Source organism: Photinus pyralis, unplaced genomic scaffold (genome assembly GCF_008802855.1).
Source record: "Photinus pyralis isolate 1611_PpyrPB1 unplaced genomic scaffold, Ppyr1.3 Ppyr1.4_LG7, whole genome shotgun sequence".
Classification (NCBI taxonomy): Eukaryota; Metazoa; Arthropoda; class Insecta; order Coleoptera; family Lampyridae; genus Photinus; species Photinus pyralis.
The window spans coordinates 33,799,428-33,821,639 of NW_022170738.1; the positions used below are offsets into that span (position 1 = coordinate 33,799,428).

The following is a 22,212-nucleotide window of genomic DNA, read 5'->3' on the forward strand; positions in this document are numbered from 1 at the left end:
AAAATTCCATGGCATCGCAGATTATTCAAAAAGATGCGGGTTTCATTTTCTCAACTTTCTGTCTTTACTATGTAAAAAATTGAAAACTAATACGGTTTATTGACGTAAAAAATTTTTTTCTACAAAAAACCTTCATACATTTTTGCTCTAAAATAATTTGGGGAGCCAATAATCGCATGTTATGAATTTTACATTGAAATCCCTATGATGCGTGACGCAAGTCACCACCCTGTATAATAAAGGTTGTTTAATACACTTTCTTAATTTTTTATTTCAAAACGTCTGTTACTTTCTGGATGGCCCTTGTAGTACAAAGTTACAGCGGTAGGAAAAGGCTGCAGATTTAAAATAATAATAATAATAATACTTTATTTGTGATCTATACAATAGTCTGTATTAGTGTAACCAGCATTTGCACGCAATCATTTCTACGACTTGTGCCCCATGCCATAGTTAAATTTGATTTTGACGCCAGAATTGGAAACACAATAAATAAATGTATTTCTATTCTTCATTCAGTGAAAGATTTCGTTATTCAAAGCATCTTTCTAAAATTTAAGTATGCAAAATTTGTGTGTAAATTCAAAAGGGTGCAGTGCTGTTAAAATTTCGTGTAAAGTTTCTCTCAAAAATGTACCGTGTTTTATTAATTAGAGCGCAATGGTAACTGATTAGGCTGGTAGGGCGCCAAAACCTGATCCGGCACCGCTTCGAAAAATACCTACTTACGCCACTGGCTCCATATTGCTCATAGGTCACACATCTAATGTAACAAGGGACCCGTTTCCTACCTTGAATTTTGTACGAGCAAAACACTTAACGAAAACGTCAAAATTTAATCGGCTATTTTTTTGTACTTGGGATATTACTGTTGATTAAAAATTAGAAATGTAAGCCACCTTTGATTATTAGGGTACGTGTTTACCATTCTAATATTTTTAATCCATGATTAACTTTAATCATCCGGGCCATTCGAGTTGCGATTATTTTAAACATCATTATGATTAACACTTAGATAATGAATAAAACATTTGTGCAAAAATTCCAGAGTTAACCTCGAGAAATTTGGTCTTTTGCACACATTACACGTGCAACCTAGTATACATATTAGCAAACCAAATTGTGCCAACGCCAATATTTCTTGAGGCTCCTTCCTAAGTCATTGCCGACTGTTTGAAGGAAACATTTTCCTAAAGTGTCGGGTTGGTCCCCATAATTTCAAGATTGATTTTGAATGAGTGCTTTCTTTGAAACCGAGTTTGAAACGTTTTGAGGGCTTTCTTGAACGCAAAGTTGTAAACTTTTATGAGATTGTGACTAACAGACTCGCTAACAGATTACCAGAAACACGGAAGCTCAAGCTATTTGCGTTGCATTCCCCTTACGCAATATTAATTTTATCCACGATGCAAAAGGCACAGAGAAGCATCTATTTTCGACCTTGGATTACCGATAAAGCAAAAAAATAATCGGTTTATTCAACGGAATACAAGATGCGCCCGCATGATTATTTAAGGAACTTCCGGTAATACTATTTTATGTGTGTTAGCATCCGGTGCGGCACATTTTTTTTCCTCGATGCTATTAGATATATTACTTACACTTTTCCTCAAATTTGGCACGCCGGACACCAGCAAAACATGCGCCGAATTTTCGTCGACGGCCAGGCAATCCGACAGCGACGGAATTTTTTTGAAATGAATTAGCAAATCGGTATGAACGATTAGTTGTTTAGTTCCCACCACCATTTTTAATTTAGTCCAGCACATTAGCATTACCGCATTTATTAAGTTACGGACGGACATCAAGGTTTCCGGCGAAAGCAAACGTTTCTAAGATAGAACTGATGCGCCCAAAGGGAAACTTGCAGTCTGAGAGTTCGTTCGCCTGAAAGTTCACAGACGTCGATAACGGCGGAGCGCCCATTCGTGAGCGCCTCCACTTTCATTTCACGACGTCGCCGTCGACGTTTAAAATTAAAGCGTCGTCGGTCACAATCAACCGGCCCGGCTCTCTACAAGAATTTATTTCTATGGGATTGCTCCAGCCAGACTTTAAAGATCCTTCGAGAAACAACAACCCTAGACTAATAGCGCGTCGCCGGCTTAAAATAACGTTAAACCAGGGGCTCTCCCAAATCAAGTTCAATTAAAATTGCTAACGTGGCAAATTATTAACTAATAAGTCAGCGAAAGGTACAAATTTAGAACATTTGTCATTTTATTTCATTCTTGGCACACCCCGCCCTCTCAACAAATTGCATACTTACTTCTTTGGCAATTAGGTCAAGAGCCTGGTCTTCGGCAGATGACTTGGCCGCAACCCTTCTTCGGCCGCCACCACCATCCATGACAACCAATGGGAGACACCGACACACACCTGGACAAGATACATTCAACAATTAAAAAATGTGAAACACAAAAGCTAATAGATTGAAAGTGTTCATCAAGATAGGCGTTTTCATCGGTCACTCGCGCGAGTGCAACGGATTTACCGCTAATTTAAATTGCGATTGCTTCAAATTCAACATCAAAAGTCGCTTTGGGCTCATATTGTTCACTCCCCAAATGATGTGTCTTCGGCTACTGTTTACTAAATGTTGGGAATCTCGCACGAATCTTTTAAATCAGATGATCGATAAAAGATGGATGGATCTGTCAATAGCCTTCGAGTTGGATGGATTTATTTCTCGTTTGTTTTCTATTGCCTTTGTACTACTAGATAATTATTGTCTTGTTACACATTACGCACTTGAACCTTGTCCCACTTTTAAGCGTGAAGTGTATCATTTCAGTTAACGGTTAGCTTAAAATTATGTACCGAGGCTATTTTTAAAACAAGTACCATTCACCTTTAACAAAAAAAAATGAAACGTTTAATTATCTACAAAAAGTAATCCGCCAAGCGTTAAATGAAGGCTAATGTGCAGCAATTACGCTCTTCATTAACTTTTAATTTTATAGCGATGCTCGCAGTTAACCAAAACGTAGTTGGTGGCTTCAAAATCACTTTCTAGCTTTTACGGCGGCCACTTAATCAATACAGGGTGTGCTGTCTCACGATATGGCGTCCCATTTATGTCATTTAAAACGGCGCCGCGTCTGCGAATATGTTTAGTCATGTAATCTGCTCGATCACACCTAATTCCTTTGTTTCCAATATTTTTTTTTACAGAGTCGCATTCTGCGAATAAGAGATTTTCGCCGAAGTTCAGATTTCTACCATTTCGGACACCCTTCACGGAATCTTGGGAGTATAGAGATACAGGTAGAGTAAAAAGATCTTCAGATACCTCTTAGATCAAAGAAGCAGTACCTAATTAATAAACTTTTTCAGGATTTTGAAGATCAGAGAAGTGAAAAAGATAGGCTTTGTTGTTGCCGGTATTATGACTTACCAAGGATTCAAGCCTCGATTCAAGCTCTACATAAAATTTTCAGAAGGTCTTCAAGGAACCTTCTGATATTTTGTGGAGAATCTTCTTCACAATCAATATGTTCTCGAAAAACCCTCTAATTCCCTCTCAAGACTGTGAATAAAGACCTTCTGGAATCTCTCTGAAGAAAGAATTTATTTTGCGGAGGAGTTCCAAGGGATTTCCAATAAGATCTTCAAAAATTATGGAGCGTTATCGGGGTTTCAACCTCTTTAACAGAGCAGGAGAAAAAATTGTTAGATTGATAAAATTTGGCCAGTGCTTCTAGAACCATTGTGGAGCTCATTCGGGATTTTTATATAGGTACGGAGTACTTTTTTGATCATATGCCACTTGTGGAAAAATAAAAGGAGACAAAGGCAGGAAAAGGTCGGTCCTACCATCTCACCCGACATTACGATGGATCTCGGGGGTTGACCTCTTAATCCCCATAAATCTAATCACATAGCTACACTTGGCACCTTCCATGGTTAACAAGGAATATGGCGTTGTTGTCAGATTTAAGTTATGTCGCTTCGCCGCGACGGTAGCTCGTTGCGAGACCTTAATTTACGGACAACCCTCGTATTTAGTATTTGAATTGGAATCGTTTTTTAAGAATTTTGTCACGTGTTTTTACCCAAAGTCTTTACTTTCCTTTTTTCCTTTCCTTTTTTGATAGTACTAAGCATTACGGAGACACTCTGAAAAGTATCAAAATTGGGACCCACTATACATCAAATATTTATGTTTCCTTGTTAGAATTTGTTTACAAGAAACACCAGCCAGGCCTTAAGTATCTGTTTCAAAAATTACATATTTTTTAAGAAAACTCATTTTTACATAAAACAACTTTACAGACGTCTCTGACATTATTAATTGTACAACAAACTTATGAACACTCGGTATAAAACAAACTTTATTGAACGCTACAACATAAAATTGTAAGTAATAAACAAGTTTATTAATTATATACCTACATAATATGTAACTATTTTCTCAAGATACATGAAATTCGTAACTTTGGTACCAGTTAGCTTCTTTGTGGTTAACCACAACACAACTGAAAACTATCTCAGGGCCATGTGAGATCATGCAAAAAGACTTCCATGAGCGTGCGAAGTTGCTCAGTCATAATCAAAACAATATGTGTTCTTCAAGCCTTAGCAGCCCCTAAATTTGTAAGCCAGCGAGGTCAATGGAGGTTTCCCTACATGCCATTTATGCGACAGATCAATTTAAATTGCGGCCACCCTGTAGATGACTGCAATCAACATGCACATTGTGTAGACCCTTACAGTTTTACGACCGCGAAATATTACCGAGAATGAATAACGTATGCTAATTCTCGGAAATTTAAATCATAAACCCCTTACGTAATCGTCCCCCAATGCGAACCCCCACCTTATAACTCTTGCAGTTAATTCTTCGTCTGCCTTATTGGATTACATTTTGTAATCTGATCCTCAAAAACAACGAAAGCTCCCAGATGTTCAATTAAATCACAACGGCCTGATTTGTCCTCTTTTTTTGTCTTCCATCTGAGTCACGTCTCTAAATATGGAGAAGCCCTAACTGAAGATGAAATGACCATAAATAATTAGTTACTCTTTAAGGAATCATTTTATAGGTTGGTGCCGTAAAAATTCTTGTTTTTACAATTGCAAATATTATGAGTCAACATTGATTGTATGACGTAATTATCGGTTTAAAACATCCTTTCATTCTTCCTCGTGGAAACATTAGAATTATTCCACTAATTTACGATAAAAATAGCCGCTTCTATTTTGAAATTAGATCTAGAGCAGTTATCTAAGTGAAAAACTGAACAATTATGAAAGTGGAGACGCTGGGGCGGTTTTGAAATATTGTAATTGGGGACGGGGTAATCGCCACGAGTACTTAAAAAATCGCTGGATTGTAAGAAAGTTACAAGAATTGATTTTGGTCAGCAGGTGTTCGTGGGTGTGCTCCGAGTGCGGGTTATTGGCGACACGCCAGGTTATACCTACCACCTTAACACTTACTTAAAATTATTGTAATTCATCCAATATCCCGTTGCATCATATTAGTCTATAACAATCCCGATTGAACTCTTTTAATTAAATTTGTCTCGAAAGACGTAAGTCCGGGGGGTGTAACAATTTATTTAAAAACACAAATCGTCATTATATCAACACAAAACAAACACTTCACTTATCAGTTTATTTTCCTAGATATTGCGGACGTTATCTTATCACAGAATGATTACGCGAAGTGTCAATTTTTTGCGAAATTTTACACATGTGTAATTTTAGTGAAGAGATTCCTTCGGTTCGCGAACAATACTGACAGTTTCAAAATTCACCAGAAAAACCCTAAAACAACATTAGCCAACCTCACGGTAAAAACATAACCACCGTCCGCCTTTTTTCTAACCTAATTTTTTTCAAACTTTTTTATATATAGAAAAAGACCCGTTCCGTAAAATGAGCAACCTGGTAAATCCCTTCCGCGCGATTTCCAGTTTTAATTCGCCGCATTTTTTCAGGCGCAAAAAATAACGCAAAGGTATCGAGAACTTGCCTGTGTACCTTTTCTATCAGATGCTAGGATCGGGAAAAACGGGGCCACTTTGAGCGCCGTGTGGTCGGAACGAAATTTAGAACGGGGGAAATTCGTGAAGTTTTCGAAAACTTACCTTCTGAACTCGGAACTACGTAAATACTTGGACTTTTCGCCTTGCGATGTTACCAGCGAGTATGTATCGTCATGGTGACTTCGGCTGATTGTTGTTGTTGCAGGAAGTTGGTGAGCATTTCGCCCTCCGAAACGTATAGGGCAATTGTTCGTGCTAGCGATGAGAAGGATGGGGCCAAGCAATTTTTTGAAATTTGGTCAGACGAACGTCTTTTGCATACAACGGATGTGTCCGAGTTGGAATTGCATGATGAGATTTACACTGAGGGTATGGTGTCATGATTTGTGTGATGACTGTTTTGCTATTTTTTCCAAAAATGATATGGGCAAATCAGGGTCAGACTGGACAGGCAGGATTCCTCTTACTAAGATCTCTATATACTTTTAAAAGCTTAGATCTTAAAGGCTCTAAAGCAATCGGACAGGTTCATTCAAGCAATTACGTGATGCTAATTACATGAATTGTGAAAATTGACACTTAGCAATCTAGATACGGGTATGTTTCAAAATGTCATTATTAAGATTGAGGAGCAATTGTTTTACTTTCCTCACTAGAGAGGAAAATCCACATTTTCTTCATCCTTTTTAAAGACGAAAGTAGTTGTTTCTAAAGTTGTTTCAGAAAAAAATATTTTGTTACCTTATCTGCGATCTTTCGATATACTATTAATTGAAAATTCTTAAGAGTTTTTCTTAGTCTTTTATTTTACCACTAAAGTTATCTAATCTTTATCCATTGAAACACATGGGAGGTACCCACCAGATAAGTCTTAGTCTGATTTGCAGGATTTTGGAAATGATAATAAATTTTTGCCTTTACAACACAAAATTCATTACTATAGCAAGACATTATATTTCCAGCAACATTAGGAGCTTTGGAATGGTCGCCTGATGAAACAAAGTTGATTTATATCGCCGAAAAAAAGGAGCCGAAAAGTGAACCATTTTACAAGAAGAAAACCACGAATTCAGATCCCTCCAAGGACGCAAACGTTACCAAAGTATGTCACATTTAATTTTACCGCAAGTTAGAACCCTCCGTTTTAGGGAGAACAATATTTGTATCGGCAAAGTTGGGGAGAACAGTACACAACACGGAAAGAGTCGGTAATCGTGCAATACGATAGAGCATGCGACAGCTTCTCAATTTTGGACGGCATTCCCGATGACATTTTCCCAATTCAAGTTTCTTGGTCTCCCGATGGAACCTGTATTACTGGCGTGGGTTTACGTACAAACCCTCGAAAGCTTGGATTAATTTATTGCAATAATCGGCCCGCCGCTGTTTTTACTTTAAATTTTGATAAGCAATATGGTGTGTGTTTTCGTGTGCCGCACGCATTGTAAGCCGTTCACTTTGCAGAGGAATTATCTATGAAATCTAGAGCTGTTAGGAATCCATTATTTACACCTGATGGGAAAACGATAGTTTGGTTTGAGCAGGACGAGATCGCTCATAGCAGTTGCCTGGCATTGGTCAAGAAGTCAGTTTTAGATAAGAGTGTAAGTAGTCTCTAGCTATGAGAAAAATTACGAGATCTTGGAAGTTGTCAGAACTGAAAAACATGCACCTTATGTAGATGAATATGTGTCAGAGCATTAGGAATTTTCTCAAATGTGAAACCATTGCATGTTTAGAGTAGGTTTAGTTTTCAGTAGCTTGCAGTAAAAAATCAAATTTATACCTTATATTATTATTATTATTATTGATCTAGGACCTGGTGCAGCCTATAGTTACCTAATCTCAGGATTGTTGTAACTTCCCTGACTCGTTGCTAGAGTAACTCTCATTGAATTTCATCCAACCTGCTGGTCTTTTATTTTTTACTTGAAAACATTGAAGAACCTCACAACTACTTTGGAGTTCTCTTCCCCTACTTGGTTAGGGGTTACTCCCCTTGTCTCTTCTCACTGACTTATGACTTGGCCCCTTGTATGTTATGCTTAAGTTGTCTGCAGTATCAAAATGTCCTGGAATTCACCATAAAGTAACATGGTGTTTAATTGCTAGCTTCCTCATGTTTCACATGCACTCCCACATTAGTTCACAATCACAAGTCACCAGTGAGGCACATAGACCGACTTATGTGTTTCATTCTGTATATAAGGACTACTGTTGCTTAATTGGTTTCGCATTTCCAGGCGAGCATACAGACAGTTGTACCGATTGTCAACAAGGAAATGAAAATAAATGGAGATCGTTTATTTTACGGATTATACAACGTAATGATCCCAAAACGATGCTGGGCATCTGGAAATCGATTGATTTTATCGACACAACAAAAAAATACAATCAACACGTATTGTATTAATATTGGTAGGAAGTCGGATCAAAGTAACACAATTTTAACATTTTTTTTTAGACTCAGGAGCCATTACCGAATTGCCCTACTCTGATGGCAGTCGAATTGTGTTAGATGTCTTTAATGATACTGTCGTTTTTAATCACCGTAACTTCTTCGTGTCTGATAAGCTGGCAATTGCTACACTTCCCAAGTTGGGTAGTGAATGCACACTTGAAAGTACTGATGTAACGGACGGTTTGCGAATGGACTACATGGAGAATTTTACATATAATTACTTGGATTTGGCACACAACACTGAAGAAGTAGCCAGTATGTTTGTTATTTCATTATGAATGCATTAGTATTTTTTTAAACATCAGATTCCTTTACTGCTATTTACATTGGTCCTAAATCGGGGAAGGATGGAGAGTACCCTCTGATCGCGTGGCCACATGGCGGACCGCATTCGGCATATAGTAATTGCCTATTTTTGGAACTGTCCTTACTAAATTCCCTCGGTATACTTACTTGCATTTTTTTTCCTATTTAATTAATGGCACACTACAGGGTTTGCCGTACTGCTAATAAACTTCAGAGGTTCAATAGGAGCTGGTGAAGATTCCATCAAATTTCTACTGGGGAAAGTCGGAAAGGCAGACGTGCAAGACTGTGTTGAGGCAGTCAAAGCTGTTTTAACTCGTTATCCATGGTTAGATGCAAGTCGTGTGTCGCTAATGGGTGGCTCGCATGGTGGATTTTTAGTAACGCATCTAAGTGGCCAGTATCCCAGTATGTTTAGAGCTGTAGTTGCTCGAAATCCCGTAATAGATATAGCAGCAATGTCCATTACATCCGATATTCCCGATTGGTTAGATGCTACAGAAATAAAAATTCGTTTCCATATTGAAATTCTAGGGCTTACGTCGAGACGGGTCGTTTGTATACTCAAGTAGGCCAACCGAATGTTGAAGATCTATTGGAAATGCGAAAAGCATCTCCAATTCAGCATGCACATAGAGTGACCGCACCTACATTGCTGCAAATTGGCAAAAATGATAAACGTGTCGATCCGTCACAGGGTATTGAGTACTATCATAGATTAAAAGCAAATGGAAATATTGTTAGGTAGGTGATCATTTTTCAAAGGTGGTATTGAAACTTTGTGATGTTAGGCAGGATTCTTTTATAGTGTCTTTTGACGTTTTTTTTTCAGGATGAATTTATATGATGACAATCATCCAATAGCATCGATACACAATGAAGTTGACAATATTATTAACTCCATTTTATGGGTCATGGAACATACCGAGATGAAATACAATTGATCTACGGTCCACATTTATATTTTTCGATACATGACGTTTTATTATAAGCCATATCTACTGATTGATAAAGAATTCTTATAAAACCATTGTTTTATCTATCTATTCCTACAGTACTACTTGGCTTTTAATATGTTTTAGTGTCATATTTGCTAAATGGGAAGAAAATACAGCTTAATCATAATATAATAGTAATAATAATAATGTTTATTGACATCATCCATAGAGAAAATAAAATTAAAAATAACAAACAATGACATACAAAAATAAAATAAACATTTCTACAAAACAAACAAATAATCTGAATGCTAAAATTACGCCTTATTTACACATTGAAATTTAGTGTGTGCATACACAAAACAAACATAATCAACTTTCTTATTTGTAAAATATTTATAAAGTTTAACCATAATTGTTGCTACTTATTTTCATATCTTTAAACACTAATGATTCCTTCTTTTGCTCCAGTTTGTACTAAAAAGTAATGTGCATAGAAAGGGCAGCGATAAAGCATGGGGTTATCGGAAGATAAGGTGCAAGTACTGAAATTCATCTGCCCTAATTTCAGAGCATTGCATGGTAGAACTGACAAGTTACCAGGTAACCGGACAATGAATAAGGGTATTCTTTATTCATTGTAACCGGACAACAGCCTCCTAGGCGAAAGTTATCCGGGGGTGAGGACCAGAAAAATACTGCATAGAGGGAAGGAAGATGCACTCGGGAATGCTCGATGGGGGTAAAAATAAAGCTAGAAGGTCGCGGTACAGGGACCAAAACTAAGATACCGCTTTTGAGTGTAAATAAAATTGCAAAGCCCTTCAACCTTTATTTAAAAATGATTAGAGGCCTGGTTTCATTTAGTATTCGTACACCTTGTACATCAATCAGTTTGCCATCATATTCGCAGTGTTACCAAAATCGAGCAGTAATTGCACTAGAAAATTAGAGAAGTTACTAACGTTTTGATAGAAATGGTCTCGTGCTCAATTTAAAATAATAAAATATTACATAATCAATACAAAAAGTAAGCTGTGTGTATTTAAATATTTGTTATAAACAATTCTAACTATCCGTTGCTAGGTCATATGAAACATTTGTTTAGTAATTTTCTAAATAAGAAGATCGAATCATACCCGAATTTACATAGGTTATTGTATTATTTATACTTCTATTTATTTTTGGAATTAACTATACGCATTTGTACTGCAACCGTTGTTAACAAAGTAAGTTAATTTAGTTACTCTATTAGTTCTCATATTTGTGAAACTTGCAGCTAAAGTGAGGTTATTTTTGTCGAAGCAGGATGCCACGGAACGAAAAGGTCTTTGTTATTTTGAAAGCATACCTATACTATGAGCTTTATTATCTGTAGGCATTTACGCTTTAGGTTCAAAAGTGTACTTGTAATAATTATTTTCTTTTTGTTTCAGTTGCCACTTGCCCCCGCATGCTAGTTGTACACTTGGCTAATGTCATAAGCACTCGAGCATGGCTGCATATTTAAATCGCACTGTCTCTATGATGGCCGGTGATGGTCCCCATAATCGGGCACCATTATCGACGCTTAACGACCGAACAGTTCGAACCCCTTCGACTGACAATTCTCCGTTGCAGATCTTTGTGAAGGCTAAAAAGAAAATAAACGACATATTTTTGGAAATTGAAGATTATGTTAACGATACCGTCATTTATATGAAAAGTAAGTGAACGACTTCGGTTACATTTATAATTCGTATTTGTAGAAATAGAGGAAGATCAGCACATAATAGACAAAGAGCAAGTGAAACAAATCGATACATTTAAAGCAAAAGTGCTGGGAATAAAGGATGTATTGGCACGAGATCACATGAAAGTAGCATTTTTCGGTCGAACTTCAAATGGTAAAAGTTCAGTTATTAATGCAATGTTAAGGGATAAAATTTTACCTAGCGGAATTGGCCATACAACAAATTGTTTTTTACAAGTACACAATTGACGTGAGGTACAATTTGATTTAGTTGCCATTTTTAGGTCGAGGGATCTCCCACTGACGAACCGTACCTGGTGCTGGAGGGCTCTACTGATCATTGTGCAGTGGAATCCGTCGGGCAACTGGCGCACGCCTTATGCAAGGAAAAGTTGAACGAATCTCAGTTGGTGAAAGTGTATTGGCCACGAAACCGATGTGTTCTTCTACGAGACGATGTTGTGTTTGTCGATTCGCCTGGTGTAGATGTGTCTCCGAATTTGGACGAGTGGATTGATAAACACTGTTTGGATGCGGATGTTTTTGTGTTGGTGGCTAATGCCGAGTCAACACTGATGGTTACGGTAAGTGAGTGTAAATCTCAAAATGATTAATATTGAGAATTTGAACAGTTGAAAGCAAATCTTTAAGTATTGCAGCTTGATAAAGGAGTAGAAGAGAGGCACCTTGCTCATCTGACAGGTTTTTACAATTGAAGTAGGTACTATAATATACTTCATTCGAAGCATACACATTGTTCATTTGGCTGAGCTGTGCCTCTCCTCTCGCATCCTAAAAATGAGACTCAATTAATAGTGTACATATTATACAAACGTTAAAAAAAGTAATCTGTTACAGGAAAAAAATTTCTTTCACAAAGTGTCCACTCGTCTCTCAAAACCAAACATTTTCATCTTAAATAATAGATGGGACGCATCTGCAAACGAGCCTGAATTTTTAGACCAAGTAAGTGTTTTATTTTCTTTGGCGCTTTCGTTTAAATTTTAAACACATCGATATAAATTATGTTTCTCTTTATTAATGGAAGTTTATGTAAATTCAAACTCACGAGTTTCCATAGACTTGTCTACTCAGTTACTTAATGTTTATGTGTACTTAATTAAAACATGTATTATGTTTTATTCGTTTACTAGCAATGGGATGAACAGGCCGAGGTGAGTTTAGATTGTTAATGCTTTATTTACCTTGCGGTAACAGTCTCTAGTTAATTTGTTTACTTGTAGGTACGGCGACAGCACCAGGAACGAGCGATCGACTTCTTGGTTAAGGAACTGAAAGTTTGTACGGCGAAGGAGGCTGAAGAACGCATCTTCTTCATATCCGCAAAGGAGGCTTTACTCGCGAGACTGTCCGAACGAGGTCACACTAGTCCCACTCCCTTGGCCGACGGTTTCCAAACGAGATATTTCGAATTTCAAGATTTCGAACGTAAATTTGAGGAGTGCATTTCGAAATCGGCCGTAAAGACTAAATTCGAACAGCACACTCAGCGCGGGCGATTTATTGCTACGTAAGTAAAGATACCCGGAAATTAATCCGACTTCGTCCTTTATGTGAAATTTTTCGATTGGGTTGACTTCTGTAGTCATCTACAGTTTCAGTGTACAGGGTGGCCAAATAAGAATGCGAGGTACTGCATCTGGGAACCTGTCCATCCTAGAGGCTTGTGGTAAAAAAATTTATTACTAAAACGGCCACGAGAAAAACTTGGAAAATATTTTTAAGTTTCTATAATGGCCGCTAGGGGGCGTAACTGTAATCTGGAATCTAAAAAAGTGATTTTTCTGTGAATTCCGCTATATTAACCTAACAAAGAAATGTCCGATCTTTGAAGTTGACGATAATCTGAACCTTTTTTGTTTGACAATTTTTCCTGTATCTTTAAAAATGAGGTGGTGGGGGGTATTCAAATGTTTCCGTAAAGAACACCCTGTATCTTCGAAACGACTGAGCAGATTTTAACAAACTCGAGTTAATTGAAAAGAGTAATTCTTCGGCTACAAATATTATAATATTTGAAGATTTGTTAGTTTTACATATCGCCGCTTGAGGCCATTTTTCGACATTCCGACAGAAATGGTTAATTTTCTCAAAAAAATTAAATGGGTTGGTTTGATTTTTTTTTTCATGAAAAAGTAGCTAAATGATGCCTAAACAAGCTCGCGAAAACCGCATCTTGATATCTTGTTCCTAACCTAAAATTTAGGCCAAAGAAAATTGTATACCCTCAAAATTTTATTTTTTTAAGCTAATTTTTCCGGAATTATTTTTCTTATATAATTTGTTGCCCTAAGGTGGATCGATTTAAAAAAGGAAGCTTTTAATGTCGCTGTAAATGCTCGAAATGCTGGCCATCACGATATAAAAATATATATATATATCTCAAGATATCGAGATGCTGTTTTCGCGAACTTGTTTAGGCATCATTTAGCTACTTTTTCATGAACAAAAAATTCAACCAATGCATTTAATTTTTTTGAGAAAATGAACCATTTCTGTCGGAATGTCGAAAAACGCTTTCAAGCGGTGATATGTGAAAACAAAATTTTAAATAGTATAATATTTGTAGCTGAAGAATAGCCCTCTCTAATTAACTCGAGTTTGTTAAAATCGGCTCAGTCGTTTCGAAGATACAGGGTGTTCTTTACGGAAACCTTTGAATACCCCCCACCACTTAATTTTTAGAGATACAGGAAAAATTGTCGAACAAAAATTGTTCAGATTATCGTCGACTTCAAAGACCGGACATTTTTTTGTTAGGTTAATATAGCGGAATTCACAGAAACATCACTTTTTTAGATTCTAGATTGCAGTTACGCCCCCTAGCGGCCATTTCAGAAACTTAAAAATATTTTCCAGGTTTTGCTCGTGGCCGTTTTAGTAATAAATTTTTTTACCGCAAGCCTCTATGATAGATAGATTCTCAGATACAGTACCTCGCATTCTTAGTTGGCCACCCTGTACATGATAACTGACAGAGCAAAATAATACTACACTAGATAGACAACGCCTGTATAAATTTCACCCATAATTTATCTTTCAGCATAAGTAAACTGTCCTTGGGCGAACTACTACTGTATCCCAGATATTTTTCAAAACAATGGAGTATCTTTGCAGATTAGGTTTTCGTGTAGGCGTTCGTTCGCAGGGGTCTCTCTGCACTCTTAATTGCCGTATCTATTTCATTTTTAAATAAATGCGCGTAATCGTGATTTTGGTCAAAAAAACTCCATAAAACTCCACTAGGAGAAGTGGAATAAATTGAGCCAATTGCTTCCCATCTCTTTTACATGGTACCGATCATTAACTGGGTTTACAAAAAAACCGCATATTGATATTGAAGATAAATTAAACAAATGTTGACCAATAGCGAAACTTTCCTTTAGGAAAATGTAAATGTAGATATGTTTCCTTTTTTCCCGTTGGTTTGGTAAGTATATCGAATTCTGATCGCAACTCTTAAAGAATAATATAATAATAAAAGTTCTTTTAACACTGTACCACATGTACCTACTCAAAAAAGTATTATGCGGGTCACTCTGTAATTGGGCGCAAGCCTGTTGAGGGCCCAGAACAAGAGAGGGATAATAAATAAATAAATAAATGTACTCGCATTAGGGTTGGCTGTCTAGTGTAGTGTGGACAGAGAGTAGGAATCTTTGTCAGTTTTTAAAACCTATTGAAAAGCTGTATCTGCACCTGGTGCAACATGCATTGTGTTTCTTATTCTTCCTACAGGGCATTGAATCGAAAAATCTCATACCAAAGGTGATGTGTTTGTGTGATTTTTGAACAAGCAAGATAAGTTTTTCAACCCGTTTTGCAGCGAGTTGAAGGAATCGTTGGATAAGATTTACACAGATGCTCAAAAGATAAAAGATGAAAAGATAGAAAAACGAAAAGACCTTCACGATAAAATGAATTACACCGAGCAACAGTTGATGCTGATAACTCACGAAATGAAGCAAAAAATTCATCATATGGTAGAAGACGTAGAGCAGCGCGTTTCGAAGGCGCTGAACGAAGAGATTCGCCGATTAAGTAATCTCGTTGACGAGTTTAATTTACCTTTCCATTCGGAGCCGTTAGTGTTAAACGTTTACAAAAAGGAACTACATGCGCATGTCGAAAATGGCTTAGGATCAAATCTGAGAGCGCGATTATCGACGGCCTTAGCGTTAAATATGGAAACCAGTCAACAGGAAATGACGGACCGCGTCGAATCGCTAATTCCGCCATCGCAACGCGGCATGACCGGCGTCATAGCGCCGCGAAGGCAACCGTTTGAGATTCTGTACAGATTAAATTGTGATAACTTATGCGCAGATTTCCGCGAAGATCTCGAATTTAGATTTTCGTGGGGAATAACGGCGTTAATACAGAGATTCTCGCGGGGAAATACCGCCCTTACAATTAAAAACAAACGCGAAAGTCCCACTTCCTCGCTCATCCCAATGACACCGACCGAACCTTTGGACGGAAGGTTGCTGTTGGGTAGCGCGAGCACTGAGGATTGGTCCATCTTAACCAAAATGGCCTTGGCGAGCGCAAGCTCGCAGGGTACAATGGGCGGTCTGTTACTAGCTGGAGTTTTATTAAAGACGGTGGGCTGGAGAATTATCATATTCACCGGTACTGTATATTCCTGTTTGTATTTGTACGAACGGTTGACGTGGACAAATAAGGCCAAGGAAAAATCGTTCAAGAAGCAGTACGTCGCGCATGCAACGCGAAAACTGCGAATGATAGTAGATTTGACTTCGGCGAATTGCAGCCACCAAGTACAGCAGGAGTTGAGCGGAAGCTTCGCGCGTCTGTGCCATCTTGTCGATGAGGCTACTAGTGAAATGGACAAAGAACTTAAAGAGTTAGAAACCCAAGTGAACGGATTAGAAAACGCCGCAGGCCGTGCGAAGGTATTACGAAACAAAGCTAATTACCTTTTACATGAATTGGAACTATTTGAGGACGCTTATCTGAAACTGCAACACTAGAGTCCTTATCGGTTGTACTGTAGAATTCCTTTCTAGTTTCTAGTAGACCGTTTTTATGTAATATTTCCTAAGCGAATGTTGTTGTTCTGATTTAATTTAAACACTTGTTATTGGGCTCTATTTTTAATACTTACTGTAATCTATATTGTATATCTTTACATATTGTTACACCCAGAATGTTTAAACAAACAGTGCTAGTCATTCTGTTAACTAATAATGGATGTAAATGAAGAGGTACTAAGATATATGTTTGTTTTTTTGTTGTTAATTGCGCTAACCTCAAATTCTATTATTATTCTTCAAATTAACCACTATTAATATCCATTAAATATGACTGCCAATGATCGTAAAACATACTAAGGTCACAAATACTTGATGTTTGCATGGTAAAGGGTAACGCGGGTCGCCTGTATATTTGTTGACCTAATGCACATAAAAAACCAACTCAAGTCAAAAAAATTCTTCAACCCTAGCCATGTGCATTTATTGTATTGGCCCATAGTGATTAATAATAATAATAATATTTATTTGTCCAACCGGCTTTATACAGAAAACATGTGATATGTCAAGTAAAATAAGTATACAGTAGGCTCACAAATACTACAAGCATAACATTTACATTTAAAATAATTTTGTGCAGCAAGTATCACAGACTAATATACAGAGTGGCCCAACGAGAAGTATACAGAGGGCTTTTAGGGTATTAAATTTAGAAATTTCGAAAAATCCTCGAACATGTCAATTTTGTATTCGAGGGGGACAACTTTTGGAATACAAATCACGAACCCAAGTCTTCACCCCTCTACGTAGGGAGCTTTACCCCTAAAATTTTAAATGGAATCCTATGGCAAATGGCACATTATTTGAATGCCAATTTAATCGTGATTACTAATCTCCTTTGCTTTTTAAATTCTATTGATTCGTTCCGGAGATATTCGCATTTGAAATGGTTTCTAAAAAAACCAAAACAAATGCGATCTAAGTCACCTTGTATTAAAATTTTTAACATTTATTTCAATAAATGCTTGAATTGCCTTCCGCCTGCTTCCAGATATACCATAGTGTATTCTAATCTTACACTATGGTTGTATGTGCTCGCAATCCTTGTAATGTTCGGGCGGAGTAGCATAAACTTTATTCTTTAAATATCCCCACAAGAAGTAATCTAAAGGACTTAAATCAGGGGAAAAAAACCATTTTAAATGCGAATATCTCCGAAACGAATCAATAGAATTTCAAAAGCAAAGGAGATTAGTAATCACGATTAAATTAGCTTTCAAATAATGTGCCATTTGCCATAGGATTCCATTTAAAATTTTAGGTGTAAAGCTCCCTACGTAGAGGGGTGAAGACTTGGGTTCGTGATTTGTATTCCCAAAGTTGTCCCCCTCGAATACAAAATTGACGTGTTCGAGGATTTTTCGAAATTTCTAAATTTAATATACTAAAAGCCCTCTGTATACTTCTCGTTGGGCCACTCTGTATATAATATACATTTCCAATCGTATCTTGTCTCTTTGACACTTGGATTGGTTGTTGATAAATGCAGGAAAAATGTAGTTTTGTAACGGTATTTTCCCGCGGAATACTTTTAAGGTGTAAAAAATGTCAAAGTCCTAGAACATCTTCCCAGACAAATAGTGTCGCTGTAAATTAGCAGTCTTTTTCTTTCTCTAGTTAATTAGCCTTGTGTAATTACAATTACCAGTCAGCATTAGATCACTGTTACTCCATGAGAAATGCAGGCTTTGGAATTTTAAGATCCAGAAGCCGTTTCGTATTGGTGGAAACAAAGAAGTTAATCAATAAAAATTAGGTATCGCTATGTTAAAATTATTCCGTCTTTTTTTGGGCGTAAAAAATTATCTTGGTAATCAGAAGAGGGGATCATTCAGAAAATTACTGAAAGAAATTGTGGAGCGAGGAAATTCGTCATTACGCGCTGAAGATGAAACACGTCCGTCGTATGCACCTTCCCTAAGAGAAAACATCTGATAACAACTGTCCTATTCTCCGCCGAGCTCTATCTGAAGGTTAAGGGTCTCCACCGTTTCCATGGACGTGAAGAATTGTAATGCAAGGTTAGTTCTGTTCATTTATGATTAACTTGTTTCATCAAATAAATATTGGATGTGTAAAATTTGAATTAATCGATCTTAAAGGATTCAACAATTCAACTTTTGTACCAGTTTCTAATGAAACATGTTTAGGCCCACTACTTTTCAAGCTCATTTGTCATAAGCTTCATCATGGGTATCTATAATCAGCAGAATTGAAAAATTTTATTTGTTACTCAGTTGTAAACGTTGATTAACAAGACAAAACGTAAACGGGTAAACGTCATGTTTAAAACTGACTTGTAAAACTGTACCAGTTTCTAATGAAACATATTTAGGACCACTACTTTTCAAGCTCGTTGGTCATAAGCTTAATCATGTATCTATAATCAGCAGAATTGAAAAATTTTGTTTGAGGCTTTGCACCCCAATAACATTCTGGATCTAAAATGTAAGAAAATGGACTATTGGAATTTTACTGTATAACAATAACTTTATTTCATAAACTAAGTTTAACAGATCTAATGTTAGTTAAAATATTACTCCGATACCTTTGTACCGACAGGATTGGAAAACTTCCCTACAAATAAAATGCCATTCGTGTTATGCCTTAGGATGTAAATAAAAGGGCGGTTTGCTATGAAAGTGGCCCCAAAACTTCTGTCTTCTGAAACTGAAAGAAACGTATAACCAGTTAGGCCACCCGTAAAACTCGTAACTTACTGGCGAAGGTAGCGGCACCTGCAGTCGTTCCTTTTTCTGTTACCTCTATAAAGGCTTTTTGCTCCACGCGAGTTAAGAATACATTGTGGTCGTTTATGGTCATTGCACTAAAATTCGCCGATCCTGTAAAAGCGTCTCGGATACCAAGCTGCAAAGATACTGTGACCAAATTGTGTCAAATATAATGGGTGCCCACCTACATTTTTCAAAATAGGTTCCAAAGAAATTGAGGTTTCCATTTTGAATTTAGGAATCGCTATTGTCACTTGTCGAACATCATCAAAAGGCTGCCTTTTAAGGACTTCTTGCATATTAGCTTCTAACCGCGGCATACCTTCAAATTCTTGCGGTAGCACAAAGGTCATTGAGACGTCTTCGCCTTTGTAAGGTAATTCCAAAAAAGTTGCACCTAGCTCATCGTTGACGTAAATCGGTGTCTCTAAGACAGTGCGCATCATTTCTACGTCCACCTGCTGCGCTCTATTTAGATGGAAACGACTCTCTTTTGTGAGTAGCGAATCAAATGGATCTAACCAATCGGCGTTAAAATATATAGTGTTCACCAATACCGAGACAGTGTAAGGCCCTAAGTACTCAGCTTTGATTAGATCTTTAATTTTGTTCCTAGTTTGATTTTCGACCCAATAATTTATGGTTCGGGCGGCGTTCTCATTGTTGGAGAAGTTTACGTTTTCGATCTCTGCCTTGAATACGTTCCTGACTATCTCTCTATAATTACCGTTAATACTAAATCTGTTGGCGAGATACAATTTATTGACACTCCTCAGTGTGTATAATTGTTCCTCTTGCAATTTTAATTCTTTGAAAAGGTTTTGTACTTTAATGGAGTTGTCTGGAACTTTGGAACCGTCGGCCAGTTCTTTTGCAGTTCTTCCACCAGCTCCAGCGTGAAGCATTGCTAAAACGGTTTCGATGGAAAGTGGACAGACAACGAAATTTTCCGGATTTGTTTTTAATAATTCCTGTCAAAACAAAACTGATTCATATTTGTTAGTTGCCTTATTATAAATTACCTTATATAAATCAGCAGTAAATAAGACATTAATCCTCTTGAATTCTTCGGATAACGCGTCTATTTTGATAAATGTAGCCGAAAGGCATAGTAGAATGGTGGCCAAATGAAACATTTTTAACTAGATTTTAACACCGTACACTCTGGGAAGGAAACTATTATAGTATTGTTTAAAAACTGAACAATGACTAGGGGCAACATTTATTTATGTCGAATTAAGAACTGTAGATGTATGGGAAATACCCATTCAGTTGCTAATATTTAACCTGTTTTCCCTGACCGTTAATTTCGCATTTATTTTCCAATTTATTATTATAGTTGCGTATGTAGTAAATGTGATTGTAACTGGGTAATTGAACATTTCGCCACATTACAAAAACAAAGTTTCCGAACTGTTATCAATTAAATATAGTTTAATCTCTGATGAGCAATGTTTAAACTAATTAATCACCGCCATTAATTTAATTTATAGTATATTAAAACGGGCATCTTCTTGCTTGCTGATTGTAAGAATCTGACGTAAATGGAATAACGTGTATGGCCTACACCATTGAAAGTTTGACGAAATTTTATCAGTGCTGTAGGTATTAATTTTTTTAAGGATTTAACATCATACTTACAAGACAAATGTAACGCAATCAACTCAATTGACCAAACTGGTGTAGAAACACTTAATAAGTACATGAAATCATAATGAGACAGTCGTCTGTGACCTCATGTCTAATCAGTAGCCCATTAAATTTGACTTCGTAAAGGGGAAGGTACCAACAATTTTGAATAATTAGCAAATGGGGGAAGTAGTGTCGTCGTACGCATACGAGACAGGAGGTGACGTCAAGTTGTGCAGCGTTTTGGCATTGAAGAACCCGAAAAGAACTGACCACGCGACATTTACGATTGTGCTATCGAATTGAAATTGTTATTATAGGTCTAAGTTTTTTTACAGGGTGTAATTTAAAAAGTGCTACAGTTTTTGTCCGAATTCAATGCAACAAAAAACCATATTTAATGACTACAAAAATACCACAAAACGGTCATAATTAAAATGTTTTAAATTATTTTTTTGGGGGCTACTCACTTAAATATTGTAAAAGGCATGAGTATATTTCCTAAATTAAATTCGGTAGAATTTGTCCCCCTAAATTCGATGATCAAAGTTACTTTTGATTGGAATTTTTCACACACAAAATTAAACAACCATGGAAACAATCCTCTGTACGCATTGAGTGTAACCATTGAATAACGAATTTCACTCAATGGTGTAACAGAAATCGTGAACAAACGATATGTCTCTATTACTACAAAAATGCTAACTAACATTTCGCTGACATAAAGTTGGCATGAAAATGCAAGGTTTCATGATGATTTTCGGTAAATTACCTTATATAAATCAGCTGTAAATAAGACATTAATCCTTTTGAATTCTTCGCACAACGCGTCTACTTTTATAAAGATAACAGAAAGGCATCGTAGAATGGTGACCGCCAATGAAACATTTTCAACCACTCTACGAAATAAATGGAAATACCCATTCAGTCACTAATATGTAACCTGTTTAACCTGATCATTAATTTCGCATTGATTTTATTTTCAATAAATTAGTTGCTTTATGTAGATAATGTGATTGTTAGTCTGTATTTTTTTGAATTTTGAAAAAAAACGCACGTACTTAATTCAAAACCCAATCAAATGACGTTGAACTATCGTAGTACAGCGGGCCCTTAAATGGCTTATACCATTGAATAAGTAATGATTACTTATTCACTGCTTATACCTATTAATTCTAATGCAAATGTATAGTAGATTTAGACAAAACCACATTCCATTAGCGAAGGTAATGAATGATGACAGTGTCACTTCAGATACCTATATCTATTCCAAATAAATCTCTTTCACCTTTAGAAAGTCAACATGTATCCAAACAGTGCCCTGGCACTTCCTTTGCTCTGTAAAG

The 22,212-nt window shown here is 36.8% G+C and overlaps 3 protein-coding genes across 6 annotated transcripts; 2 read left to right on the top strand and 1 right to left on the bottom strand.

Annotated features, from left to right (window-relative positions):
- The first annotated feature begins 5,762 nt into the window (after positions 1 to 5,762).
- On the top strand, positions 5,763 to 9,790 carry LOC116175611 (acylamino-acid-releasing enzyme-like). Its single transcript, XM_031493823.1, has 12 exons — positions 5,763 to 5,895; positions 5,946 to 6,154; positions 6,199 to 6,362; positions 6,956 to 7,095; positions 7,142 to 7,409; positions 7,458 to 7,597; positions 8,237 to 8,411; positions 8,458 to 8,709; positions 8,760 to 8,897; positions 8,947 to 9,247; positions 9,295 to 9,504; positions 9,593 to 9,790. Exons 1-12 carry the CDS (start codon positions 5,884 to 5,886, stop codon positions 9,702 to 9,704), a joined length of 2,121 nt encoding a protein of 706 aa, XP_031349683.1. The 5' UTR covers positions 5,763 to 5,883; the 3' UTR covers positions 9,705 to 9,790.
- Positions 9,791 to 10,640: 850 nt separating this feature from the next.
- On the top strand, positions 10,641 to 16,690 carry LOC116175610 (transmembrane GTPase Marf-like). Of its 3 annotated transcripts, XM_031493821.1 has the most exons (8): positions 10,790 to 10,927; positions 10,978 to 11,025; positions 11,135 to 11,403; positions 11,447 to 11,667; positions 11,715 to 12,014; positions 12,289 to 12,396; positions 12,675 to 12,961; positions 15,278 to 16,690. In XM_031493821.1, the coding sequence occupies exons 3-8, from the start codon at positions 11,193 to 11,195 to the stop codon at positions 16,443 to 16,445; spliced, it is 2,295 nt and encodes a 764-aa protein (XP_031349681.1). In that variant the 5' UTR covers positions 10,790 to 10,927; positions 10,978 to 11,025; positions 11,135 to 11,192; the 3' UTR covers positions 16,446 to 16,690. The 3 variants fall into 3 exon arrangements, with proteins under 3 accessions (XP_031349679.1, XP_031349680.1, XP_031349681.1); XM_031493819.1 differs by lacking the exons at positions 10,790 to 10,927; positions 10,978 to 11,025 and adding an exon at positions 10,641 to 10,728; XM_031493820.1 differs by lacking the exon at positions 10,978 to 11,025 and having other exon boundaries at positions 10,785 to 10,927.
- Positions 16,691 to 18,969: 2,279 nt separating this feature from the next.
- On the bottom strand, positions 18,970 to 21,759 carry LOC116176744 (serine protease inhibitor 42Dd-like). 2 transcript variants are annotated; one of them, XM_031495504.1, is made up of 5 exons: positions 21,639 to 21,759; positions 20,260 to 20,401; positions 19,426 to 20,208; positions 19,226 to 19,373; positions 18,970 to 19,175 (listed from the first exon to the last, which is right to left on the bottom strand). In XM_031495504.1, the coding sequence occupies exons 2-5, from the start codon at positions 20,371 to 20,373 to the stop codon at positions 19,042 to 19,044; spliced, it is 1,179 nt and encodes a 392-aa protein (XP_031351364.1). In that variant the 5' UTR covers positions 20,374 to 20,401; positions 21,639 to 21,759; the 3' UTR covers positions 18,970 to 19,041. The 2 variants fall into 2 exon arrangements, with proteins under 2 accessions (XP_031351364.1, XP_031351363.1); XM_031495503.1 differs by lacking the exon at positions 21,639 to 21,759 and adding an exon at positions 20,879 to 21,087.
- Positions 21,760 to 22,212: the final 453 nt, after the last annotated feature.

Excerpts from the sequence above, each read along its gene's own strand:
- LOC116176744 (XM_031495504.1), bottom strand. The coding sequence starts at position 20,373 with ATGTTTCATTTGGCCACCATTCTACTATGCCTTTCGGCTACATTTATC. Across the intron at positions 20,209-20,259 it reads TTACTGCTGATTTATATAAG|GAATTATTAAAAACAAATCC; the intron begins GTAATTTATAAT and ends TTGTTTTGACAG. Across the intron at positions 19,176-19,225 it reads AGGTGCCGCTACCTTCGCCA|TTTCAGAAGACAGAAGTTTT; the intron begins GTAAGTTACGAG and ends CGTTTCTTTCAG.
- LOC116175610 (XM_031493819.1), top strand. The coding sequence starts at position 11,193 with ATGGCTGCATATTTAAATCGCACTGTCTCTATGATGGCCGGTGATGGT. Across the intron at positions 11,404-11,446 it reads TACCGTCATTTATATGAAAA|AAATAGAGGAAGATCAGCAC; the intron begins GTAAGTGAACGA and ends TCGTATTTGTAG. Across the intron at positions 12,962-15,277 it reads CGCGGGCGATTTATTGCTAC|CGAGTTGAAGGAATCGTTGG; the intron begins GTAAGTAAAGAT and ends CCCGTTTTGCAG.
- LOC116175611 (XM_031493823.1), top strand. Across the intron at positions 7,096-7,141 it reads AGGACGCAAACGTTACCAAA|GGAGAACAATATTTGTATCG; the intron begins GTATGTCACATT and ends CCTCCGTTTTAG. Across the intron at positions 8,898-8,946 it reads GTCCTTACTAAATTCCCTCG|GGTTTGCCGTACTGCTAATA; the intron begins GTATACTTACTT and ends GGCACACTACAG.